Source organism: Mirounga angustirostris, unplaced genomic scaffold, assembly GCF_029215605.1.
Source record: "Mirounga angustirostris isolate CCGP_5_RB_7025 unplaced genomic scaffold, mMirAng1.0.hap1 SCAF_15, whole genome shotgun sequence".
Taxonomy (NCBI): Eukaryota; Metazoa; Chordata; class Mammalia; order Carnivora; family Phocidae; genus Mirounga; species Mirounga angustirostris.
The window spans coordinates 40263444-40277264 of record NW_026991723.1 but is presented as its reverse complement, the minus strand read 5'-3'; the positions used below and the strand labels follow the sequence as shown (position 1 = coordinate 40277264).

Genomic DNA, 13821 nt, shown 5'->3' with positions numbered 1-13821 from the left:
TTCATGAGTGCAGTCCTTGGACTGGACTCACGTTAAGAATCTCATTTCCATTTAATACTGACCTGTTGTTAATAAATAATCTTAAAGTCTTGAGGTGTCTGGCTGGCTCAGTTGATAAAGCACGTGACTCTTGATCTCAGGATCATGAGTTCAAGCCCCACATTGGTCCTACAGCTTACCTTAAAAAAAAAAAAAATAGAAATAGGATAAAAATAAATAAATAACCCTAAAGTCTAGAATATCATATATAAATATATGTGATATATAAATATATAATGATATATGATATATATAAATATATGTGGTATATGATATATATAAATATGTGATATATGAAAAAATATAATATATAAATATATATAATGGTTCTGTTTCAATTTTTTGCCTTATGCTTGGAGCACTATAATGGTGACCAGGAAACTCCAAGTACTAGTGTGGCCTTAAACAAACACACTTAATTTCAGTAAATTTTGAATTTTCTCATCTGTAAAATAACAAGAGTTGAAGACTAAGGTCCCTTCATGTCCAAAATTCTAGATTTTAAATTAACTGAATCAAAGAATTTTTAGATCTTCAGCTACTTGAGTCTTTAAGCTTTCATTAACATGGCTCTCTTTGAAAATTCAGAAAGTTTTCCGATTCCTAATTTTTTTTTAAAATGTTTATTTTCAATACTCTCTTTGGATAATGCAATAATTGGGCTGTTTATGTGCTTGGAGGCACCATATGTTTTGCTAGCTGAGGAATGTGCAGCTCTTCAAAATACATGTCCTGTCCTGGTACAACAAATGATTGATAGAGATTGAGTTATTATAACAGAACCTTGTTATGGGATCAGTGTCTCCTACTTTGAAAATAAATGACTCAGCCAGACGGCAACATTTATTTTCTCTAAATGACTAGGGATGTAGCAATAGGAGACCATTATCCTGTGACAATATTCTGTTTCATTGACATTATCTCACAAATGTAATTGGTCCATTACTAAATAGAGGTTTTGTTACTGATCAATTTCACGTGATTTCTAAAACCATTAGGATAATAAATATGCCATCATAGTAATTTCATTGACAGAATGTTCTTTTTTTCTTCATTTACATTTGTTAGAGGAAAAATATAGATTTAGGTTGAACTTAAACACTACGATTTATACCGGTTTTGACTACTTTTCCATTAAGAGAAATAGAATATTGTGCCGAGTAATCATATTTGCATTGAGCTGCTGAACTAACGACCTTAACATTTTCATGATTTTTTTCTCTACCACACTAAACCACATCAAATCATAATTGTTCCTAAGCAATTAGTTTACTACCTCAATTTAATGATTTCATTTGAAATAAGTTCCAGATCATTTCTAGGACTTTCCTGTAAATCCACTAAAGTAACACATCAGTTAAGTCAACCCTAACCATTACCAGCATGGATAATAACAGCATTAGTAACAACAGAAACCTTGAGATGTCTTGTAGCATAAATGTTTCTAAATGCATGGCTTTTCCCCAAATGTTCTCCTCTAAAATCTCATCTGTAATCTTGTTAAATTAGAACTCTTCCAGTATCTTTCTGACTTTTACAGTTAAGGTTATGGTATTGATTTTATTTTATAGTCCATGGCTCTCAGATGCTTAACACTAATAAGCCTCTATAGCCAAGAGGTTTTCCCCAGAGGCATGGTGAATAGCAGCTATTGACCTATGCCAATACTTAATAAGGGACTAAAATATACTCGAAATACTGCATAATTGTGTGGTGTTTTTCCTCCTTTCAAATGAGGTTTTCTGACATTACTCAAGACACTTCGTCATTGTCTGTCTGTTAAAATGAAATTGCTTAATGGACAAAAGCATTTTGAAGTATTCTTAAAAAACAGTTTTCATTTAGTCAGTATTTATTCTTTTAGCACTGTTCTTCATTATTCAAAGGGTTTTTTTTTTTTCTTCTTTTTTTGATGTCTCAGGAAGGTGTTTGTGAGCTTCAAAGGGGTTTGAGCTTTAACTTTGTATTGGGTGTAGGTGTAGCCTGGAGACTTTTTTTTTTTTTTAATAGAGATGTGATATAGACTTGTAGTAACATGCAGCTTACTGTGCTTGGATTGAAATATACAATAGAGAGAGCCTTAAACTATCACAAATGTTTTAAATTGCTGAAGAATACAGTAATATGCACAAGTGTAGTTAAGATTAAATAACTCAATGATTAAAGTAAGAATTTTCACTTATTTAACATGAAGGCTACCATATTTTCTCCTTTAAAAAAAGAACTGATTTCATTTAAAAAAAAAGATTGAAAAATTTAATTGAAGATGCTATCTTATCTCCTCTTAACGTAGCTTGCCGTTTTTCAGAGTTATTTTAGAGTGTGATAAATGTAAATATCTATATATGGAGATACTTTCTTAACATGGCAGCTAATTATTTTTTTGAATCATCTGGCATCATGATGAAACTACTGTAGTGGGATTAAGTCCATATGTCTTGTCATAACATTCAGAGCTTTTTGTTAACTTGGAGTGTGTAGGAAGGATTTATTCACATTTGCCACACAATCATAAAATTTTACATCTAGAAGAGTCTTAGAAACAGATATTCAGATATTCTCTTTTCTTCACTTGTATTCTCAAAAATAACACTGTTTTGCCTTTAGCCAACTAAATAGCAAATGTTACATTTAAGCGTTTCATTGTATATTTTTGCAACATCCATTACCTAACACCAATAAGGCATTTCCTTACTTTAAGAAGGAAATAACTAAGAGGCACCTGGGTGTCTCAGTCGGTTAAGTGTCTGCCTTCAGCTCAGGTCATGATCCCAGGGTCCTGGGATCGAGCCCCACATCCGGCTCCCTGCTCAGCGGGAAGTCTGATTCTCCTCTCTCTCTGTCCCTCTCCCCGCTCGTGCTCTTTCTCTCTCTCTCAAATAAAAATCCTAAAAAAAAAAAAGAAGAAGAAGGAAATAACAAGTAATATAACAAGATCCAACACTCTCCCCCCATTTATAATACTCTGGAGCACAGGTAGTATTCCCCCCCAAATATATATTTTACCTTTTTTTTTTTTTAATTGTAACAGTAAAATTATTTATGGGAGTTTTGGAAAAACAAACTGTCAAATATATAAAGAAAATAAAAATCACCTATAATCCTACTACATAGATTTTTATAATATAATGGCATTTTACCATGTCATTGAATTTCTGCTTTATGATGGCTACATAATATGCCACCCTTTGCCTAAACTACACACTTTTAAATGTCTACTTTGCTTATGGATGTGTAAGTAGTTGGCAAGGTTTTATATACTAAAGACACAGTCATCATCACCTTATGGGGATCCTTGTGCTTAAGCCTGAGTATTGTGTCTAGTTCTACTCCCTGTCTCCAAACCTAGCAGACAGTCAATGAAATTATGTTAAAGGAATAAATACATCCCTACTGCAGAATTACTGAGTTAAACATTGTCCATTTCTAAGGCTGTTGACAAATTATTGGTACAGAATCTAGGAGGGTCTCATGAATTTGCATTCCCACTAGCGGTGCCTGGGGGGTTTAACTCCACTGTCGTATCCATAATATTTAAATGTAGCACATGGCTCTATAAGCAGTATCTATCTATCTATCTATCTATCTATCTATCTATCTATCTATCTATCTATCTATCTATCTATCTATTTATCTATCATCTATCTATATCTATCTATCTATCTATCTATCTATCTATCTGTTTTTAAGTAGGCTCCATGCCCAGCGTGGAGCCCAGTGCAGGGCTTGAACTCACAACCCTGAGATCAAGACCTGAGCTGAGATGAAGAGTCAAGACCTTTAACCGACTGAGCCACCCAGATTCCCCTCTATAAGCAATTTTTAAACATCTCCCCTGAAATAAAAACAGTGTCTCCATGGCTTTTTGACTCTACCCAAGCACCTCTTTTTTGTCATTTATATTTCATTGAAACCATTGTGCATCACATCACATTCTCCTCTCGTGAGCCAGGATAACTCTCTTTTATCGTGGAAAAAAAAATGGGGACATGGAGATGGTACCTCCCACAGGGAAGATATAAAGCTTTCAAGGTAAAGGTATAGCCCACAGGCTCTGTGTCCTTTCTTCTGCTCCAGGACACATTCCCTCAGGCCACGTCCCAGCTGGCTCTCCTTTATCTGTAGGTAGAACTTGTTAAGGCAAGGATCCCCTTGGTTCTCCACAGGGAAACAAGAGAAATAAGTACTTCAGGGCTTTGGGCTGGAATCTCCTAGGCTTGATAATTGCAGTATTTTACATAAAGTTTATAGGATTATAAATAACCTCTGAACTTCCCTCTCCTCTTCCTGATTTTACCCCCAGGCAAAAACAGAGGAAGAGAATCCTTGGTCTCTGGGAGCATTCAGTTGGCAGATCCCTGTTCCTTGCCTTCTCCTTGTCCTCTGGGCACAGGGCCCAAGCCGTTTCCTTCTCTCAGGACTGACTTGAGATTTATGGTCTGATGTGAAAGTATCAGATTTCCAGCTCCTGAACTGATCCCATACCCTAGATGTGGTAGCTTCTCATTTATTACAAACAGCGTTATTATTTTATGCAGCTAGCTTGTTCCTTTCTCATGTTGTCTTCTAGCTGCCACCCTAGCATTTTAATGGACAGCAGAGATTCCCATTTAGCTGAAGTTCGGTTTTCACCACCAGTGTTTTGTGTTTCTTGACAGAGTTTCAGCAGAGTGATGGGATGTGTTGACCACCTTTGCCTCATCCAGCAGTGGATTTGGTCTCCCTCTCTGAGGAGACTTCCTGTCTCCTCAGAAACTCTAGAAAAAAAGATCTATGAAAAAAATCTGTTAAAAAAAAAAAAAAAGGAAACCTAGAAAGCTGTGAGAGGTCTTACCTGGGTAAGACTCGTCAATATAACATAATCTTGTCAAATTTTAGTCATGGGACTATCGAAACTGTTACCACATATGCACTTCTTTGGTCTCTGTCCTGCTCATCACAAAAGGTCAAGGGTAACAGAAGCTTCCCTGTTGCTGTTTTCATTGCACCTTGAGTTTTCTTCTGCAAAAAAAAAAAAAGAATCCTGTAACATCTGCTCAGCAGCTTGATAATGTAAAAAATAAAGAAGGCATTTTTAACAATGATGATGGCTCTTTAAGCACTTCATAGTAAAACATACCTTTTTTTTTTTTAAATAATATTTTATTTATTTATTTGAGAGAGAGAGAATGAGAGACAGAGAGCATGAGAGGGAGGAGGGTCAGAGGGAGAAGCAGACTCCCCGCCGAGCAGGGAGCCCGATGCGGGACTCGATCCCGGGACTCCAGGATCATGACCTGAGCCGAAGGCAGTCGCTTAACCAACTGAGCCACCCAGGCGCCCCAATAGTAAAACATACCTTAACTTTAAATACTGGAAACCAAGAGAAGCCAGCAAATGATAACTTGTACCTCGAGGGTTCATTTGGACTTGTATACAAGCATGGTATATAAATAAGAAAGACAACTTAGGAATACGGAAAGGATTGGACTGTTAAAATATTTTGAGAGAATTTGCTTCTTTGTTAACTAGATAGAAATATGTTTTTCTAGGGCGTCTGAGTGGCTCAGTCGGTTAAGCGTCTGCCTTCGGCTCAGGTCATGATCCCAGAGTCCTGGGATCGAGTCCCACATCGGGCTCCCTGCTCAGCGGGAAGCCTGCTTCTCTCTCTCCCACTCCCCCTGCTTGTGTTCCCTCTCTCACTGTGTCTCTCTCTGTCAAAAAAAAAAAAAAAAAAAAAGACATATGTTTTTCTAAATTATAGGAATGGCACAGTTAATATATTTTAATTTAGTGTTATACCGTGCTGAAATTAATAGCTTCCAGAAATTCAAGAACTCTTGTGTGCTCTTACATAATTGATTCAAAATAAAATAGTTGTAAACCATAAGTGTCATTGTAGGGAAGAAGAATAGACATTTTTTTTTTTTTAAAGAAAATTATGTGTTTTCTATGTAGGTGATAGAAATTCGATTTGTAACCTCAATCTACTCAAGAATATTGGAAAAGCTAACATATTGCTCTACTCTATGTGAAAAAGGAGCAGGTGACCCAGACAGGCAGGTGTCAAGGTGGCTGTTTGAGCTTGCCCTAGATCACTAGTTGACTTCAGTGAAGTTCTACTAACAGGTGGCTAACTGATTGGAGTGCTATGTGACATTTATCCCGGGAGCGACTTGGATGACAGGCTGTTACAGACTGAGGAAGGGGTCTTTGCTTTGATGAAGAAATTGCCAAAACTCATGTCTCATTAGTGTTTCCTAAGGTTCTTTGGAAGTGAACAACAGTTTAATTAAGGGCTGACGTAAACACGTTTCTGCACACTTTCCCTGCAGCATTTTATCACATTAGAATTGATCAAAATTGTTGCCTTGGGCTGACTTGAACAGATATACATCTGGAGTGCCATTTGTGCAAGCTGCTGATGAGTCGAGTGCATACGCTGTGTTTCACAGCAACGTTCTTCCTTTGTAGATGAAATTACCTTGTTGGGAGATGAGTTGATCTAACTCTTTATTTGCTCAAGCCTTTATTCTTTGAAGTGATGCTATGAAATGAATGACACATCAGGGCTGAGGATATATGTATGTCCCAGTGCCAAAAAAATTATACTATGGCTAGTAAAAATTATGGGATGACTTGATTTTGCAAAATACTTATTTAAAGCTATGCTTGGATCTAATTGAACCAACTTACATAAGTTGAACTTTTTCCTACATAGTAATCTTTTATTATGTATTTAACTTCACGATTGGTGACTAAAGCCATAGCTAATTGTCCAATTATAAATCTAAACGTGGGTATAGACAATGAAGAATAGCACCATCAGTGTGAACCTTCCTTTGTTTTTTTAAATTAGCCTCGCTGACTTCTGTCATGAAGAAGAATCTTCTCTACAGTCTAATGTTACAATTGCAATAAAAGAAGTTTTGTATTTGTGTTTGTAATATCCGTCCTCTCTGCTGAGCTGTAAGCATCACCAAGTCAGGGAGCAGGTGGTCTTATTTAACATCTTGAACTTGAGGGCTTGCCGTAGCTTCTCACGCTTACTAGAAACGCAGTGACTGATTTTGTTTTCACTTTTTGCTCTACATTCAGTTACTTCTCATCTGGTGGTGTCTGCTCATGCAACCATGCATTTTACTATATACCGACTGGTTATTTTATTCATCTTATATACCAGTTATCGGTTCACCATCTAGCTGCTTTCACATGCAAGAGATTCTAAGATAAACTGCCTAGACAGCGTCTGTTCTACCTCTTCTACTGTCTTTCGGTGCAAGATTTTTAAAAATTCTCTTCCTGAGCATGTTTTTCCAGCCTCCATATGTCTTTGCATCTTTAATAAAATCATCTTCTGTAGGAGATAAGCCATCAGTCAGCTCAAACACACACACACACACACACACTCACTCACTCACTCACTCTATGGATAGAAAAAGTACAAAATAATAATTAAAAAATAATCCGTCAGATAATATCAGACACAAACACAAGATCATTAAGGAAATCTAGACCTCCACAGTCCCAGGAGGGAATGCTTAAAGAGAAAATAAATCAAGTTGGTTCAGTGGATAAAATACTGTTCTATAGCTGGAATAAGAGGTAGAAAGACATCATTTTCTAGCCCAAGGGAATGTCATCTGCAAAGGAAGAGTTAGAAGCACAGTCCTCCTGGTTCCCTCCTCCTCCAAGAGGCCATAAGTAAATGAGTTTAGCTAAAGCTTAAATAAAATGGAATGATAAGGAAAAGAAAAATATGATACCATCATAGATCTTAATGTGAGGAAGATATTGTTTGAAGGAGAGGATTTCCTTCCTCCTTCTCCTTCCTTCCTCCTGGAAGGAGACTAGACAGGAAATTTTTGATTTAACCAGGTACAAGCAAAAAGCACTGAGTGGAAGCTACAAGAAACAGAAAAACAATAGAGAGCTTTTGGAAAGCATTTCCCTCCTGAGATCAATTCATTTATAAATTATTACTTTCCAAATCAAATTTAAATGTCTTTGTCTGATGGCAAGCCCTCACTGACTTTGCTTCTTTCTCATGCACCACCAACTACTCCTGCCTCCTTCCCACCACTGGAAACACGGGCTAATCCTTTTCTTATCATCTTGCTTCTCTTGCCAACTTCTTTATTTCATGTATTATTCAACATATGCATTATTATGTTTGTATTATTATTCAACTTATTATATATTTATATATTATTCCGCTTTATTTTATTTAACTTATTTTCAACTTAATCTTTTTATGTATTATTCTCCCGGCTTGAGGGACAATACACTGTGAAAAGCATGACATTTGTTTTTTTCCACAGAAAGGTCACTTAAAACCATCTCTCCTATATATTCATTCCTCAAACATTTTTTTTTTTTATTTCTGTAGCATAGAAGTGCATTAAAAATAGAAACAGTATCATTTTTCAGTTTGGCATGAGGTCTACTAGACTGCAGACATGCAAAATAAAATTAAAATCAAAATAATACGAGTTTGATTCATGATTAAAATGTAATAGCTAGAAACTCTACCCTTCCGCCTCCTAGATAGTTGACATTTTATTTTTATTCTTTCTCCGTTGCAGTGAGGTTTTTTTCCTGTGACTGTGGTGGGGAGGGGGTCACTTTGTGTCCCCGGCACACTTGGCATATGCCTTGCACAGGCTGGGTACCAGTATATCTTCACTGGCTGTTGGGCTCAAAAATAATTTCATCGAGTGGGAAGACAATGGCGGTCAAGTCCACTTTCTGCACTATCATTCTTTATCTGTTCCTAAAGAAGTAGTTTCAGTATGGACGGTGGACCTTCTCATTCTTATTTTTACTGTTGTAAGTTCACTTGACTGTTTGAGAAGACAATTTGTGGTCCCTTTTACAACTTGAAGAGTGAATTTTAATTTGTTTCTGCTGTGTTGGCCTCTGTAATTCCTTTGTGTGTTCTGAACACGAAGGTACCATTATTATTTGGTCCATGCCTAACGAGAACCCAAACAATAAATGGACCTGTAATAATTACCCAGGAAAGCCAAGTGCATTATTTTGAGTAAGAAAATGCAAAGGCTTCATTTCTCAAAAATGACGTCATCACCCATCTTCTTGAACTGCTGGACAAACACCCTTGATTTATGTGCTCTTTGCAGAAAGTGACTCAGGTGAATCCTGCTACGTTTAATGAAAATTTGGAAACAGTTACAGTATTTGCAATAGCCTTGATGGAACGTCCCCAGAAATGACAGAACTAGAATAACATTCATTCTGCTTCCCAAGCTCTGGTCATATTTCATTGTTTTTCAGTCATGTACAGTAAATGCTCTATTACTCATTCAGGGAGTCTTTTTTTTTTTTTTTTAAGATTTATTTATTTATTTGACAGAGACAGAGAGAGAAAGAGAGCGTGCAAGTGGGGGGAGGGGCAGAGGGCGAAGATCCCCAGACTCCCCACTGAGCATGCAGCCCAACGAAGGGACTTGATCTCATGACCCTGAGATCATGACCTGACCTTGAAACCAAGGGTTGGACACTTAACTAACTTAGCCACCTAGGCGCCCCTCTATATGGAGTCTTTAGAAACTGATTACACTGGTTAATTTTATTTTGAGATCTGTATTTAAGCACAGGTAGAGCATAAGAGTGTCAATAGATTTCTTTTTCTAATAGTTAATTTTAAATTAAAAATTTGGAATAGAAACATTACTTTATCTGCAAAATGAGGGTTGGAATAAAGGTTCTTTCCACTCCTAAAGACCTAGATGTCTGTGATTAGCTTCTAGCAGGCCAAAACCTATATTTGTAGTGTTACCTTTTAAAATCACATAGCTCTAAGTGAAATTAATTATTATTTTTGACATTTTGAAGGTACCTTAGCTGAAATGAACTTTTTTGGTCTGTTTTTAAATGGTATCAACATTTTTTCTCTTCTTTTGTAGCAGCATTAATTGCTGTGGTTTCGTTAGCAATTTCCTTTCATTTTTTTCTTTTTGAGAAAGATACAAGGAAATCGTTCACCAATGCATCAAAGTTCTGATAGGTTAGTGACAGCCAGCTAGTCACAAATTATAGCTACAAGTACACCTGTCATTTTTTGTGGACTGTGATGTCTACTGTTTTAACAGTAGCATATCCATTCTTTAAGTGCCAATGTGCTGAAAACACATATTTAATTTTATTGGATGCTTTTACCAGAGCTTATGTAATTTTTCAAATGGTAAATCATAATGATAACTAGTTTCTTATATTAATAGCACCATAAAAAATTTTTTTAAAAACAGCACGTGAGGTCTTTTTCTCTTGTTAAAAAAATTAAAAATGAATATTATATATATGCATATGTATCTAATATGATGAAGTTTTAGGTTTTTAAAAAAATAACTTCTCTTTTTAGAGCTACAAATTGAAATATTTATAAGTGAAATACTGTGCTGTCTGCAATTTGCTTCAAAGTGAAAAGGGGGGTGGGGGAGCATAGATGGGGTAAAGGTGAAATAAGATTGGCTATGAGTTGATAATTGTGGTAGTGTTATCTACCATAGCAATTTCACACTGTTTTATAGTTCCTTTTTAGCACATGTGTATCCCCTCCCTAGTTTTTAATTTTTTTAGAGGCTGGGGATGCCTGGGTGGCTCAGTAGGTTAAGCCTCTGCCTTCACCTCAGGTCATGATCCCAGGGTCCTTGGATCGAGTCCCGCATCGGGCTCCCTTCTCGGTGGGGAGCCTGCTTCTCCCTCTGCCTGCCGCTCCTCCTCCTTGTGTTCTTTCTATCTCTCTCTGGCGAATAAATAAATAAAATCTTAAAAAAAAGAAAAAGTTTTGTAGAGGCTGAAACTTAATCTAGTTCACCATTGTGTCTCCAGCAACTAGTGTAGTGTCTGGCATAAATTAAGCCTTCAAGAAATATTTATGGAAGGATGTATTAATAAATCTGTCTTCTCAAGTGGTCTCCATGATTGCTGTCTCCATTTTGGCTAACTCATCCTCCATGTACTTTCGAGAGGGACGGCCTTAAACTATAAATGTGTGATCATATTTTGCTCATCAGTAGCACTCCCCGATCAGGGCAGACATTCAGATATTTATACACAAAGTCCATGGCCCCTCATTTTGTGGGTCCTGCCAGCTACTTGCTCCCTCATTCATCACTTCATCACTTCACCACTCCACAGACTACTTGTACCACTTGTTTTCTATGCTCCATTCTCCAGAACATTTCCTCTCTCTGGGAGTGTCATCCCCATCCACATTTTAAACATGGCACCACTGAGGCATCTTCCTTAACCTGGGGAGGCTGAGGTGGTCACTGCCCTTATGCAGGAAAACCAGCAAACACCACAACACAACACCCCTGCTTTCAACACACTTCCTCCCTCTCAACTGTTGACAGCCATTTTCTTCTTATCATTTTCATCTTCACTGACAGTGAGTATCCCTATAGCAGTTACTTTGTATTTTTCATAACATCCTCACTTTACCTGGCAAATAGAGGACACCAATAAATACTTGCATAATGAGCAAATTAAGGAATGTACTTTTTGTTAAACAAGTAATGAGTTTTCCACAGAAGATGTGAAATCAATGATAGACTTACCAGTGGTCCCAAAAGTTGTTTTTCACATTTGCACCAGGTTTTCTTCTGTTTTTTTCCACAGTGTAGTCAGCAGGTCGAAAGACAAACCCCTGGATTGTATAAATCTAAGAATGAAATGCTGAGGTAAAATGACCTTGATGTGAACCAAGGTGCCAAAGGAAACATGATACTTAGTTTTTCAAAAGTTCAAGATTTATTTAGTAGGAGAAATAATTCCAATGATAATTTTTTTTTTTTTAAGATTTTATTTATTTGACAGAGAGAGAGATAGCGAGAGCAGGAGCACAAGCAGGGGAGTGGGAGAGGGAGAAGCAGGCTTCCCGCGGAGCAGGGAGCCCGATGTGGGACTCGATCCCAGGACCTTGGGATCATGACCTGAGCTGAAGGCAGACGCTTAACGACTGAGCCACCCAGGCGCCCCCAATGATAATTTTAATAAAGCCTTGGGTTAACTTCAGTGGAGATTGTTTCTGACAGATATTTCAAATCTCCAACATAACTGGGTCTTTGACCCTCAGTACATATTTTGTAGAAGAGCCCAAGTATAGAAATAATGAAATGTTGGAAAATGAGATCTCTTGTTATATTAACGTGAACTTCATAGCTGAAGAAAGTCATAAAGTTTGGGTTCTCCCCTCTTTGCAGATATGTCTTCTCCGACTACTATGAAGAAGCCCGAAAAGCCACTGTTCAGCTCTACATCTCCACAAGATTCTTCCCCAAGATTGAGCACTTTCCCCCAGCACCATCATCCCGGAATACCTGGAGTTGCACACAGTGGTGAGGAGTTTCAAGCACAAAGGAGAAGTGTCCCCCTTGTTTGCAGAGCTCACTCTCAGGGATGGAGCAAGAGTTTTACTTAGAGCTGCGGGGGCCATATTCTCTCAGCCAAAAAAGGGAGGGTCGTGATCCAATCAAATATTTTTTTTCTAACCAATATATGAGAAAAGAGTTCCAAAGCATTCACTTAAATAACATTTGTGAATGTATTTTTAATTGCCTTTATTGGAAAGATCACAATCCCAAGAAATTAGAAGATATAGGATACATAGTTATCTTAACTGTAGCTTCAGGATTGGTCCCCATTCTATATATTTGACTAAAGAAAGATGGAATTTCAAGTGTATTGTTGAGTTTGGGGTATTTCCAGAGGCATTAAGATATACAGACACTATTTCCAGAGATGTTATTTTCTATACAAAAATCAATAATTACTTATTTAGGAGTGAAATTAATCAGAAAAATAAAAGAGGTTCTTTGACAATTTTTTCGGTGCACAAATAAGTGTGGGCTAGTACACTTGATATTATGTCTAATATCTTAATTTACATAAGAAAAATAATACAGTATTTCACATTTATACTTTAAAGAACAATTAAACTAAATCCCCTTTCAAAACTTAAAAGTGAGATATAATTAATAAACAATACTGTATACTTTCTACCTATTATTCTTGAGCCCTAGAAAGGAGTATACTGAATTTTTGGTGGAGAAAGTTTTGTATATAAATATGTTTGTAGCAATACTCTTATTGCTTTAAATTTATAGATAGGCAATTTTTTATTCTTCCGACAAAATGAATCTGGTTTTTAAACCTTTACTCGAAGGATATAACTTCAGTTATAAAAAAAAGTCCTTAGCTTTGATCTCTAAGTGTATGTTGATATGTATCATTACTATACTTTAAAAATGCATGGCCTTCACTAAGAAAAGTATAAAATTAAGAAAGGAGTATACAAATCAAATGTGCTATAAAATATTTATATTTATATTGTTTGTACTGCTAGAATAGGTCAAAAAAATCGGTAACTATTTCATGGATCTGTAATGTTGAATATATTTGAGCAAAATTAACTTAGCAGTCAAATCATCCATGTATTATGACACCTGATTAAAATATTCAGATTTCTGACATTGGGAAAAAATTAAATAGTACACTTTTATATAATGAACCATGGAAACCTAGATAAGCTTTCCACCTTGGTCCTTCACCAGATACTTACTAGTATGTAATGTATTAGGGCCTGTGGTAGGCACCTTGGTCATGAGACACAGTTTCCTTCCTTAAAGAGCTCATGGTCCAGCAGGGAGACAAGGGGACCACATCAGCTAGGCATGAAATCTGAATAGGACTAGACACTTTGAAAAGGATTAGATGCCCGGAAGCAATGTGTTCTTCCCTGAAGTTTAGAGAGTGAGTTCGCCACAAGAACGAAGAACA

The 13821-nt window shown here is 36.7% G+C and overlaps 1 protein-coding gene across 8 annotated transcripts in view; it reads left to right on the top strand.

Moving 5' to 3' along the window:
- Positions 1–13821, top strand: part of NFIB (nuclear factor I B) — a 235261-nt gene that overhangs the window by 180629 nt on the left and 40811 nt on the right. For all 8 annotated transcript variants that reach the window (XM_045882422.3, XM_045882420.3, XM_054509222.2 and 5 more), the window contains one exon: positions 12246–12380. In XM_045882422.3, coding sequence (XP_045738378.1) covers positions 12246–12380 — 135 coding nt within the window. The remainder of the gene's footprint in view (positions 1–12245; positions 12381–13821) is intronic.